Source organism: Lepidochelys kempii, chromosome 14, assembly GCF_965140265.1.
Source record: "Lepidochelys kempii isolate rLepKem1 chromosome 14, rLepKem1.hap2, whole genome shotgun sequence".
NCBI classification, from domain to species: Eukaryota; Metazoa; Chordata; order Testudines; family Cheloniidae; genus Lepidochelys; species Lepidochelys kempii.
In genome coordinates, this window is record NC_133269.1 from 14,901,877 (window position 1) to 14,914,909 (window position 13,033).

The 13,033-nt window shown below is 49.4% G+C and overlaps 2 protein-coding genes across 4 annotated transcripts in view; one reads left to right on the top strand and one right to left on the bottom strand.

Annotated features, from left to right (window-relative positions):
- GGA3 (golgi associated, gamma adaptin ear containing, ARF binding protein 3) overlaps positions 1-2,914 on the bottom strand; it is a 33,706-nt gene extending 30,792 nt beyond the window's left edge. For 2 of the 3 annotated variants that reach the window (XM_073311856.1, XM_073311855.1), the window contains exon 1: positions 2,812-2,914. In XM_073311856.1, the coding sequence (XP_073167957.1) occupies positions 2,812-2,851 (40 nt within the window). In that variant the 5' untranslated portion in view covers positions 2,852-2,914. The remainder of the gene's footprint in view (positions 1-2,811) is intronic. The other variant, XM_073311857.1, reaches the window with a different exon arrangement.
- Positions 2,915-4,657: 1,743 nt separating this feature from the next.
- MRPS7 (mitochondrial ribosomal protein S7) lies at positions 4,658-12,650 on the top strand. Its single transcript, XM_073312005.1, has 5 exons — positions 4,658-4,790; positions 8,047-8,238; positions 8,876-8,939; positions 10,541-10,708; positions 11,884-12,650. The coding sequence occupies exons 1-5, from the start codon at positions 4,714-4,716 to the stop codon at positions 12,103-12,105; spliced, it is 723 nt and encodes a 240-aa protein (XP_073168106.1). The 5' UTR covers positions 4,658-4,713; the 3' UTR covers positions 12,106-12,650.
- Positions 12,651-13,033: the final 383 nt, after the last annotated feature.

Sequence of the window (13,033 nt, forward strand, 5' to 3'; positions counted from 1 at the left end):
TAGAGTTTAACATGTTGACACCCTGAATGACTTCCCATTCCCTCCCACAAAGAAATAATAATGGTGTGTAGAAGGCATTATAAAGGAACACACAGAGCTCCTCACATGGAGGGGTAGGGGGAGCACACAGAGCATTTAGTATGGGAGGGCAGAATGGGGGAAGGGGACATAAAGACCATGGAAATTGGAGGGCCCACAGAATCCCTGCTATAGTGGAGAAAAATGGGGGACAATGGTCTGGGGGGAGGTGGGACAGACAGAGCCCCTGACATGTGGCTGAGGGGGCAATGAGGGGGGACACAGACTTCTGTCACTGGAGAAGAAGAGGGCCCCAGTCATGGGGGCAGAGGGAGCACAGGGATCTCTAGCATAGGAAGAATGGGGGAGTATGGGGACACACACAGAGCTCCTGGCAAGAGGGGGTTGCAGAGAGTCCTTGAAATAGAGGAGGGTGGGAAAGCAGCACACAGGGAACCTGTGGAAGGGAATGGAGGAATGCAAGGAGCTCGGCTTACAAAAGCTACAAAGTGTGTGGCCACCTAGTACAGTATACTTTGCATATGAGAATCCAAACCACAGGGAAATTTAGAGAAGAAGTGAATACTGACCTTTTATAGCCAAAGAACTGGTAGTTTGGAGGAGGTGGGGAATGAGTAAAGAATTTCCCTGGTTCACAAATGAATCACCAAATAACAGGCCAGACCTGCTGTTGTGGCCACTGCAATTGCAGCTCTGGATTTCTGCTTCACTCATGCAGACACGATGAGTACATTGAACACTCAGTTGGACAAGTTATTGGTGGGGATATTTTTGAGAGGAGAATCATTCCTCCAGTGTGAATACATAACAAGCCGTCTCCCCTTCCGCCCCAGCTCTAGCAGAGAGCCAGTGTACAGAGTAAGTTCCTCCTTGGCATTACCCCATAAGCAGGCAATCCCCTTTAGCAACAGGGATGGTGGAGCGGTTGAGCAACAGGAAGTCAGTGGCAGGAAAGGGATAGGGAGTGAGTGACAGGGAGGCAGACAGAGAATGGGAAAAAGAAAAGGAGTACTTGTGGCACCTTAGAGACTAACCAATTTATTAGAGCATAAGCTTTCGTGAGCTACAGCTCACTTCATCAGATGCATATCGTGGAAACTGCAGCAGACTTTATATATACACAGAGAATATGAACCAATACCTCCTCCCACCCCACTGTCCTGCTGGTAATAGCTTATCTAAAGTGATCATCAAATGGCCCACCTGATGATCACTTTAGATAAGCTATTACCAGCAGGACAGTGGGGTGGGAGGAGGTATTGGTTCATATTCTCTGTGTATATATAAAGTCTGCTGCAGTTTCCACGATATGCATCTGATGAAGTGAGCTGTAGCTCACGAAAGCTTATGCTCTAATAAATTGGTTAGTCTCTAAGGTGCCACAAGTACTCCTTTTCTTTTTGCAAATACAGACTAACACGGCTGTTACTCTGAGAGAATGGGAAAGAAAGCCAGGCAGTGAGAGAGAGAACAAGCCAAAACTGAGTGGGGCGAGTAGGTGGAGATAGCCAGCAGGCACTGGGAGAAGAGGGGACAGGCACAAGACAGGTCAAGTACATACTCAGAAATTATCAGACTTTCAATTTAAAAGCAATGAGGAAAGACTGTGCATGACTCTAGGTGGGGGCTGGAAAGGGGAAAAGGCAGCAGAGACAGCATCAGGCTATTAGATAACCTGACAGGGACTCAGAAATGGGCAGTAAGGACAAACAGACACATGGGATAAAACCCCAAATGCACTGGAAAGCCCTATTCCAGGCAGATGCTTGGTACATTGTTTATAAAACAGCTAGTGTAATAATAATTGCATTCATAATCATTTCCCTTTGCGAGAAACCAGAAGGCTCTGTCCATCTACACACAGAGAAAACACCTCTATAGCCCATCATGCTGCTAAGAGTATTTTTTCATGTGAGCTGGTGGAGGTGACAGAAAGTGGGTGGAGGGGGCATGGGCACAGAAGGGGAGAGGGAACTGGATATGGAGTGGGAGGGCATGGAATGGGCATGGGAGCATTTGGCAGAGGGGGAGACATAAGCAGAGAAGCAGGGAATGATGGATATGGGGGCAACAGGGGCATGGACAGGATGGGGGGGACATGGACAGGGAGACACAGGGGCATGGACAGGATGGGGGGGACACGGACAGGGGGACACAGGGGCATGGATCAGACGGGGGGGACATAGGGGCTTGGACAGGATGTGGGACACGGACCAGGGGACACGGGGGCATGGACAGGACAGGGGGACACGGACTGGGGGACAAGGGGGCATGGACAGGACAGGGGGACACGGACTGGGGGACAAGGGGGCATGGACAGGACAGAGAGACACGGACAGGGGACACAGGGGCATGGACAGGACGGGGGGGACACGGTCAGGGGGACACGGGGGCATGGATTGGACAGGGGGACATAGGAGCATGGACGGGATGGGGGGACACATGGATAGGATGGGGGGACAGGGGGACGCTGGGGCAGGGCTGGGGCAGTGGGTGGCAGACAGGGAGACACAGGGATGAAGGGGTACTGATGAGGCGGAGGGCTGCAGACAGGTCACCGACGGGGTAGAGTGGGGACTGGACAGGGGGACATGAGCTCCGAGAGCAGCAGTAAGGTGGGCACAGAGGCATGGAGGGGGCGGAGAGCAGCGGAAGAGGGGCGCGGAGGGGACATGGCCAGGGAGGGCGGCAGGCGGGTGCTGAGGGGACAGGGGCTGGGGGCCGCGGTCGGGGGACGGGACGGGAAGGGGATGGGGACGGGGGGTCACTCACTGAGCCAGGACTCCAGACTCTCCCCTTCCGCCTCCGCCATGTTGCCGGCCGGGCCCGAGACTCCGCCCCAGCCGCGCGAGAGCCGGGCCGGGCCGGGCCGGGCCGCGCTGGGGGAGGGGCGCAGGGGGCCCCGGCGCGGGCGGGGCGGCAGATCTGTGGGGCAGAGGAGCCTGCAGGGCGGGGGACTGGCCCCCTCCCCGCTGTGGCCCCCTCTAGTGCTGTTCTCAGAGGGTTTCATGAGCCTCCCGCAGCAGGCTGGGGGTATTCTAACTCCCAAGACCAAATGGCTAGTCAAAGCTCCCCCCCCCAACTCCTCGCCCTAGTGGGCCTGGGGCTCAGACATCCCTGATCAGTGGGTGCGCACAGCGCCCCAGGCTGAGCCGGGGCTGTTCTGATTTACTCACAGTACCCAGGAGCTCCCTCTACAACAGGCCCCAAAGCTTGCCATGCCAGGGTGCGTGCCCCATGGCAGCGGAGCTGACCCCTGAACTGGGTGGCAGAGCTTTTGGCCAGGGGAGCCGGCCCCAGAACTCAGGCCCCGGGGGCTAGTTTCGCCTGGGTTCTCTTATCCACAACACTAGCCTAACCGGCCAGTACGCAGCTATGTCTGAAGTGGAGCCCAGAGCCCCTTATGTGGCTTGGTTTTATTTATTTTGTCAACCTTAACTAACAAACTGAGGCCCCTTCCTGGCAAATAGGTCCGCGTCAGTGGACTCTGCACCTGTATGACTCCAGTTGCAGGACCAGAGCCTGAGTTGCTACCCAATTTTAGCTCAAAATCCAGTGGATGGAAACTCCATGCATATGGAAAATGCATATTTTGGACTTGAAATCTCTAAACTGTGGTCTGGTACGATGACAGTAATGTAAAAAGTGATCATAAGACAGGCTTACATTTCATCCTACCAAGACATCACACTGGACTAAAAGCACAGATGCTGGCACTTTGGGTGACATTTTCAAAAAGCCCAAGTGACTCATAGGACTTAGGCTCCTAAATAGTTTTTTGAAAATGAGATTTAAGCTCCTAATTCACTTTGCAAAAAGAAAAGGAGTACTTGTGGCACCTTAGAGACTAACAAATTTATTTGAACATAAGCTTTTGTGAGAATAATTCACTTTGGTATTTTTGAAAATATTACTTTTTGCTCCTTAATATGCAGAGCTGGTGCTGAGATATCCTGAGTGCTCCAGTCTGTCTCCACAGAGCACTATGCAGGGGTCAGGGCCCACAGAGATGTCTGCCAATGCTTAGCCTAGGGTTCTCAAACTTCATTGCTCTGCATCCCTCTTCTGACGACAAAGTTACTACATAACGCTTGGGGAGGGAGTGTGGGGGAGAAATGGAGACTGAGCCCCACTGGCCTGGTAGGGGGAAGAGGGAGCTGCAGCTGGAGCCCTGCCACCCCGGGTCGGGGTGGAACTCAGGATTCAGCTTCAGCCCTGGGTCCCAGCAAATCTAATGCTGGCCCTGTTGGCCACCCCTTTAAAATGGGCTCCCGACCCACTTTGAGGTCGTGCCCCCCCAGTTTGAGAACTGCCGCCAGACCGCTGGCTGAGATCAGATGCCAGTATTTGAAAGCTGTAAAGAGGGGGAAACTGAGTCACCATGCCTGATTCTGATCGCACACGGGGGTAAATCAGGATGCACTCCACCCCAGTCAATGGAGTTGCATTGGAGTAAAACTGCTATGAGAGGAGAATGAGACCCACATTTCACTCTACTGCAATACACATGACGGGGGGGGGGAGTGACAGAGTGGGGAAAACAAGATCCTGCTACCACAGGAAAGCGGCCTGCCCCTCATCAGCTGCGCACGCAAGTGGCAACCGGGCGGGCAAGACACAGCAACGCAGGCTGCGGCCGGGCAGCCTGACGGGGTCCTGCAGCCCGGATGCAAGATGGCGGCTCCCACGGCGGGGCGGCTCGCGGCGCTGGGCCGTCGGCTGGCCGCTCCCGCGCGGGCCTGGCTGCCCGGGTAAGGAGCAGCCCGGCGGCGGAGGCTGGGCGAGGGCGGCGGGGCGCGGAGCGGAGCGGCTGGGGCAGCGTCACGCGCTGCTGGACGGGAGCCGCCGCCGCCCTGGGCTGCCCCCGCTGCCGGAGCAGGTTGTCCGGCAGCCTCGCTAGTCCCTGGTCTCCGGGAGGGGACAGGCCGCTCTCCCTCTCCCCAACTTCGGCCCTGCTGCCGGGGGAAGAGCGGGCAGCGGGACTGCCCCCCGACCTGGACATTCAGGGGCGCTGGAACAATTTGTATCGTGGGGGTGCTCGGCCATTGAACCAAACTAAACTCTGTATATCAGAGGTCCCCAAATTGTGGGGCGCGTCCCCCTTGGGGGGTGCAGAGGAACGTGGGGGCGGCGGGGGGCGTGGCTGGGAGCTAGGCCAGTCCCCATGGGGGTACCCAGCTCTGCTTCCGGTCTCACGTCCTTTCCTGTCCCAGGGCCCTGGCTGTGGCCTTGGCCCCCTTACTCCCATCTGCGCCCCCCTCTCCGGAGCTGCGGCCCTGCTCTGGGCCCGGGGGGGGGCACAGACAGGGGTTGGGGGGGTGTGACCCTGAAAACTTTGAGGACTACTACTGTATATCATAGAAACCACTTTAAGCAAGTATCCCTAGTTCCAGCACACATGGGGGACATATGTGTAAGGCCGGCCTCGGGCCCTGGCATCCTATGGGGGGAAAGGGTCATTCTAATGATGCTTAGTAAGGCGATGGCAATTCCTAGCTTCCAAGCTTTGTGCATGCACTAGCCACTCCGCGCAGCACCCCGGGGAGGATGGTAGGTGAGCAAGTGAGTGTGTTCTGGTGGTGGTGCCCCACTGCAGAGTAAGTGCCACTGTAGATTTTGGTCTTTTGAGTTGCCAAATCTCACTTATTATGGATTATTTTAAAATCATTTTTAGAGCATCCAGGGAGGATTTTGTTGGGTGTTTCAAGAAAAGGCTTGAAATCTTACTGACATTGACCTGGCTTTGCCTATTACGCCAGTGGAGTGATTTTTCTCAACATTTGCTCTGCTCTCAAAGCCTTTCTGCCCTTCATCTGTACTGCCTCTCAGGCCTGGAACCAATCTCCCCTCTCCTCATTCAAATCCCTTCTTGGAGCTTGCTTCTCTTTTAAAGCCCTTCCATTGCTATTCCACCAGTGAAAGATGTGGGCTAGTATAAGATGTATTGTTGCCCCTGTACTGCTAACAACTTAAAAAAAAGTTTCACTGTTAATGTGGCAGAGGCCTGTGCTTTTGGAGCAGGAGGATCTAAGGTCTAGCCCTACTGTTTCTATGAAGTTCTGAGCAGTCACGGTAGGCTGCACAAAAAACGTTTATTTTCCACTCCCTCTTGTGGGTAGCAGTCCATATCCTGTGGTCTGTTCTTTCACTATGTTTTTGGTCTGACTTTAGTCTCCCATCCTGCAACTGGTTTTACACAGGTGGAAATTTGCACCCATGCTGATCCAGTTGCAGGATTGGGATCTTTGATTTCAAAGGGTAACCAGGATCTTTGCTCCCGAGGGTAGGTACCTTGTCTCTGTATTTGTCTATAAAGCACTGTGCCCTCTAGTGTACCTCTAACAATAAGGTGGCAGACAACTGCAGGATAATTGTGATCAAAGCAATATTACTGAACTGGAGACTCTGATTTGTATGTTAAAGCTCAGGGCTGCCACTTCTGTTTTCTTCCTTGAACTTCAGTTGTATTTTTTGCTATTGCCATTCTTGTATGTACTTTTAATTACTATTATAACGTTCACAAGTGTACCCCACTTTAAATAATGAGCCGGATCCCATTTCCATTGAAGTTAAAAGGGACCAGGATTGGGACCAGAATTTTAAATTCCTCCTAGAATTGAACCCTTTTGCATTTATTATTCTGTGGATTGTATCATGGATACGTTACTAATGTTACATTATTTGGAGAGGCTTTGGTGGTAGGATCCAGAGGTAACCGTATTCTTCCTTTGTCCCTCCAAAAACCCCCATAGTTCCCTGTTAACAGTAACTAAAAGGGAAAACATCACCCTATTTAGGACCCCTGAACAAAGTACATCTATATAACTTTTGCTTTTACGGAGGAGCTGTTTTTAAGAAATGCTCCCTCCCCACCCCCCATATCTGTCAAAAGTATTAAGAACATAAGAATGGCCATACTGGGTCAGACCAGAGGTCCATCCAGCCCAGTATCCTGTCTACCGACAGTGGCCAATGCCAGGTGTCCCAGAGGGAATGAACCTAACAGGTAATGATCAAGTGATCTCTCTCCTGCCATCCATCTCCACTCTCTGACAAACAGAGGCTAGGTACACCATTCTTTGCCCATCCTGGCTAATAGCCATTAATGGACTTAACCTCCATGAATTTATCCAGTTCTCTTTTAAACCCTGTTATAGTCCTAGCCTTCACAACCTCCTCATGCAAGGATTTCCACAGGTTGACTGTGCGCTGAGTGAAGAAAAACTTCCTTTTATTTGTTTTAAACCTGCTACTCATTTAATTTCATTTGGTGGCCCCTAGTTCTTATATTATGGGAACAAGTAAATAACTTTTCCTTATTCACTTTGTCCACACCACTATTAAAATAACTTTACTCTTTAACCAAGATTTGTTTGTATTGGAGCCAGTGAGAGGTGATGGCACTTGGAACCTCACAGTTTCAGGCCTTTAATTTTTTTCAGACTTTAGGGCTTGTGGGATTAGCATCCCTGGTGCCTGCACAGAAAGGGGTTGGCAGCCTCTCAGGAGCCTTCTGTATATCCTCGCGGGGGAGAGGGCACCATTGCTGTTTGGGAGTAGCTCAGGTGAGTGGTTGGCAGAGAGGGAGAGACGCATGCTGCTATCCAGGCGCTATATTCTTGTTGGCTTTATATTAATTATTAACTTTAACATTCAGCAGTTTATGGGTCAGTTTATGGGTGACCAGAAGTTCACTGTTTGCCATGTGGACATTTTTAGAACCTATTGATATTGCAGTCTCTTTCAGGAAGGGACTCTATTACAATGTGTTTCTACAGCACCCAGCACAATGGGCCCTGATCCTGACTGGGGCCCCAGAGCAATACTAGAATACAGATCTCGCTAATAAAGGTGGAAGGGTGCATATCCCCAGTACCAGTCTCTTTCCCTGTCTCTTCTGAGACTTGTTCCATAACACTGGAGATGGACTTGGTGAGCCAGACTGAGGAATGCTGTATATAATGATGCCAATTTACAGACCCCTTCATCCCATCTTACTCTTTGCAGGCTGACCCAGGTGAGATGGAGCCGGTATGACCCCAGTTACCTCGAACCAGAAGTGAACAAGGAGCTGTACCGCAAACCCCTGGAGGAGCTGTCTGAGGAGGAGAAAATGCAACAGGAGCTCAAGGCCCTCCAGCCTATAAAAGCTACCCCTTCTAATGTCACCAGCTCTGTGTTCAGTGACCCTACAATCAGGTCAGAAAGCTGTTACACCAGCTGTCTCCCAAGGATCATGGATAGTTGATCCTGCTCCCACTGAAGTCACTGGGAGTTTTGCCATTGACTTCAATAGGAGCAGGACTGGGTTCATTGCTCAGAAGTGCTGAGCAGCCACAACCCTGGCGGATGGCTAGAGGTCAGCTCCTAATAGGATCATGTCCACAGAATTCTCTCTTCCCCTCTTCAGAATGAGGGCAGCAGATGAGTTGGATGCAGAGGTTTGTTAGTGAGCTCTCTTTATCTGGATAGGGATTTGCTGTTTATATTTGAATAAATAGCTCTTATTATGAAACAATGTAATGGATGGAGTAATTGAGTGCTCTGCTTCTGAGCCCACTACTGCTAAGAAGTAAAGCCATTGTAGTGCCTCCCTGCCCCCAATCAGCCTTTGTCTACCTGGCTGCCCATTGCCTTCCTGTTACTCTGTGTAATCCCTTTATTTTGATTAATCTCTTTCCATGAAAAAGATCCATTGAATAATAGTGGTTAAAGATGAGCACAGCCACCCAAAATCTAGCAGGGATAGGATTTAATCACAGGAACAACACAATTAGGGACCTCTGGTGATGGAACCAAAGTTCCAGTTATATCATGTTTGGTTTTATGCTTGCAGTAAATTCACCAACATGATGATGAAGGGAGGAAACAAAGTGCTGGCCAGATCCATCGTTACACAGGTGAGGGGCCTGGACTCTCTCGTGTTTAAATATTACATGCCAAAAAACAGCATTAAAATAACCTTATTAAACTTGCCAAGGGAATCACTCAGAAATGCCGGAAGTAAGGTTGCCTGTGCAGAGTTTGTCCCCTCTACAATCAAATCGGGTAGCTTTCTTCATGCTACCTGGGCCAAGTAGGAGGGTCATTGAGAATACAGGAGAGACATGCTCCCTGCTTTCAGTTCTGATGCCCATCACTGGCACAGACTGCAGAGGCACAGAGCTGCAATTGCAGTGAAAGTCTTACTCAGCCTTGGGATGGAGCATGCCTACTGCAGATGGAATCTAGCTGCTAAGCTCTAGCTAGTATCTACTGAGCACGTGCAAACTGCAGTTTTCTTCAGTGGTTTATAAATTGGCCACATTTGGGTGAATTTTCACAGGGATTGCAAAAAGCACATCCCTGACGCAAAGACCACCCACCTTCCAAATTTGAAGTCCTTGTTCCAAAGCAAGGGGGAACTAGAGCTTAAAGAAAAGATTGCAAGAATTTTTTAACATGTACAAAATGTTTTTTCCCTAGCATCGCTTTCAGAACTGTTCTGGATAAAAATTTCCCCAAAAAATTCATGCTGAGGCAAACACCCAGCATGGAAAATGTCAGCCCAAAGAGTTGAAATTTGGCCAAGTTATAAGCAACTGAAAATAGTGGTATTATGAGAAGTGTTGGGCAACACTAATAGGTGGATACTTCCTTTCTATAATATAATTATTTAGCACTCTTTATCTGAGGATCTTTAATCTCTTCACAAAGAAGGGGGATATCATTATCCAGTTTTACCGGTGGTAGTTGTGATACAGAAAAGTCAAGTGACTTGCCTAAAATCAAACAAGACAACTGGGGCAAAGCCAGGCATCAGAACCAGGTGTCCTGCCTCTCAGGGTATCCTCAACTCAGTTCACTGAACCAGGCTGCCTCCCTTTGGCTATTAGTTGATGTAGAGCTGAAGTCTAGAAGCCTTCTAATTGCTTCAGTACCGAACTGCCACAACTTAATGGGCTTCAGGAGTCCTGATTTAGGGGGCATCCACTGGTGCTGTAAAGGGCAGTGTGTGTTGCACGGTCAGTATGTGTTGGATGGTAGGTACAAGTTGACCAGAAAATTGGTGAATGCAGCATAATCGTATGATATGTAAACTGGTGTAACTGATACGCTGAGGAGATAGAAGTGCATCTTGGGAAAATCTAATAGGTAGTTGTAAGGTGAGAGTGAGGGCAGTAGTGCTTTATCGCCTCTCTACTACCCCCCATTTGTTGGTGATCACTGCTACACTTCACACCCACCAACGGGCTATAAGAGTGAAAACCAGTGAGGACTGGACTCCAGCAAGGGAATGTGTCTGTGTGTGGAAATCTGGGGTAAGGAGGTGAGAGGATTGAGTAAAACCTGTAGTTGCTCAAGAGCACTCTCTACTGGCTTACTTAAGGTGTAGCAGGGTGGAATCCTCCATGGTCCAGATTTCTCAAATGAAGGGGAGGGTGTGTCTGAAATTATCCTGATTCTAACTTCACTCTGTACACTGAGGTTCCGGGGCATGTTTCCTTGTGTTTGTATTTAGACCCTAGAAACCATTAAGAGGAAGCAGATTGAGAAATACCATCAAGCCTCTGAGGAGGAGAGGGAGAGCATTGAGTGCAACCCTTACATCATCTTCCATCAGGCACTGAAAAACTGCCAGCCCATCATTGGACTTTGCAACATCCAGAAAGGAGGCAAAACCTACCAGGTAAACAGGAGAGGGACCTGAAGACCAGCCCAGGATAGAAAGAATTGGACAGGGGGCAAAACTACCAGTGTCTTTCCCACCCCTCCAAAAACTTGCTTGCATTTCCCTTGGAAGTACCATTTTATTATCATCTGTATTATAATGGCACAATGGGGCTCTGATCTTAGCTGGGGTCTGTAAGTGCTGAGTGCTGTACTTACCCATAATTAGAGAGTTCCTGCCGCAAATTGCTTGCAATCTGAATGGATAAAGTGCGGGAGGGGAAACTGAGGTACAGGGAGGTGAAATGACTTGTCCAAGGTGACTCAACATACCAGTAGCAGAGCCAAGAAACCCCCCCAGGTCTCTGGAATCCCAAGCCAATGTCTTATCGGCTAGACCATGCTGCCTCTGTGTAGAAACAGCAGAGCAGTTTAGCCCCTGCAGAAGGCAGGTTAGCAAATAGAAAAGGTTCATATAGATACCTTGTTTTATGTAAAGCCTGGACAAAGGCTGTCTCTTCAGCTTTCCTAATTAGGTAAATGCACCTAGATAACCCATGGGATTGTTAATGAAATATGGAGTGCTTCACCAATCTCCTATCCAGCCAATAAATTACTGCCCTCTGCTGTAATGCATCCGATGAAGTGAGCTGTAGCTCACGAAAGCTCATGCTCAAATAAATTGGTTAGTCTCTAAGGTGCCACAAGTACTCCTTTTCTTTTTGCGAATACAGACTAACACGGCTGTTACTCTGAAACCTGCCCTCTGCTGGTTGATCAGAGACCTGCAGGAAATATCTTGGTCAAGTTCCCATAGACAAGAGTCTACATCGCAAAAACCAGTCTGTAAGTGGCAGTCTCTGCAATGAGGCCAAGAACCAAATGGAACTTCCCTCTAGTCCCAACACTGCTACTGCTCTTGGGCAGGTTTGAGGCAAATGCTGCCTACTGCACCTGATCTGTGGATTGATAGAGGCAGACAGTTTGCTGCTGCTGGAGTCAGAGTGGAATGTTTCACCAGTGCTAAACTCACTCATTCTTGGCTGGAGTTAATTTCTTCTCACCCCCTCAACAGCAATCACTTTCTTTTTAATCACCTGGGAGTGTTAAACAATTGAAAAAAGGTATTTCAGCATATGGTCCTATTGTGAGGTAAGGCATTTTTAACCGTGTTACTGCTTGAATGTCTGCTAGGTCCCAAGCCCCCTGAAGGACAATCGGAAACGCTTCCTGGCCATGAAGTGGTTAATTACTGAATGCAGGGAACATAAGCATCATCGGACATTCATGCATGAAAAACTATCCCAGGAACTGCTGCAGGCCTTCAATAATGAGGGCCCTGTGATCAAGAGAAAGCATGACATGCACAAGATGGCCGAGGCTAACCGGGCGTATGCCCATTATCGCTGGTGGTAGGGGATCCCTGAGAGCGAGAGAGACCTTGCCTTACAACAACAAAAACATTTTGTCACGCTCCTATACTTGTGGAGCCCAGACCTGTGAAGAAGTAGCCTCCGTCTACTTTCTGGAGAGATGATGTATAGGGGAGGTTGTCTGCCAACTGCTGTTAACTGCTTCTAGACTGGGTCCTTAAGCAGATAAAAATCAAGATGAAAAATGCACCCATAAAAGCTTCCTTTCCTTTAGATATTTTTCTGAGCAACACCATATAAAATTTCCTCTTTCCTCCATGTACCTGCTTTCTGAGAGCAGGGGAGGGGATGTCTTCAAGTCAGTCTACTCACATGACAAACAAGTTTTTGCTTGTTAGCATCCAAGCCAAGGGTGAGCAAGCTGGAATGTATTGTGAATGTTCTTTGTGTGTATCAATGCTAGAGACAGAAAAGAGCCCAGTTTGAATTTTAGATTGTTGCAATACTGTCTGTTAGCAGAATCATTGTTTGACTGAGCACATGTGACCTGGATGTTAATGAGAAAATAAAAATGGAACCTCTCTATCATCCTCAGTTTGACTATCACCATATTCTAGTGGTGGCTGTTTGCCTTAGGGTTTTGTACTGATGCCCATCACTCTACCAGAGCAGCAATATTTCTCAGCCCTCCAGCGGCTCAGCCAAAGGAAGGGTTATTCTCTAGGAGATGCCTTCCCACCTACACTCTGCTAGACAGAGTTGAAATCCTTCTCTTGTCCTGTAAAAGAGCTGCTAGCACTTCTGTACCTGTTGTGCTTTGCTAGAAAGCACAGAGCACTTTTGCTCACTGCAAAGGAAAGACCGATTAGTTTGAGGAGGAGGACGGGGAAGAATTCAGTACCACAAATTTTGGCCTCTGTTTTGATTTAAAAATCTAATTCTGTGCTCACAAGCAACTGTGCCACTCTGTA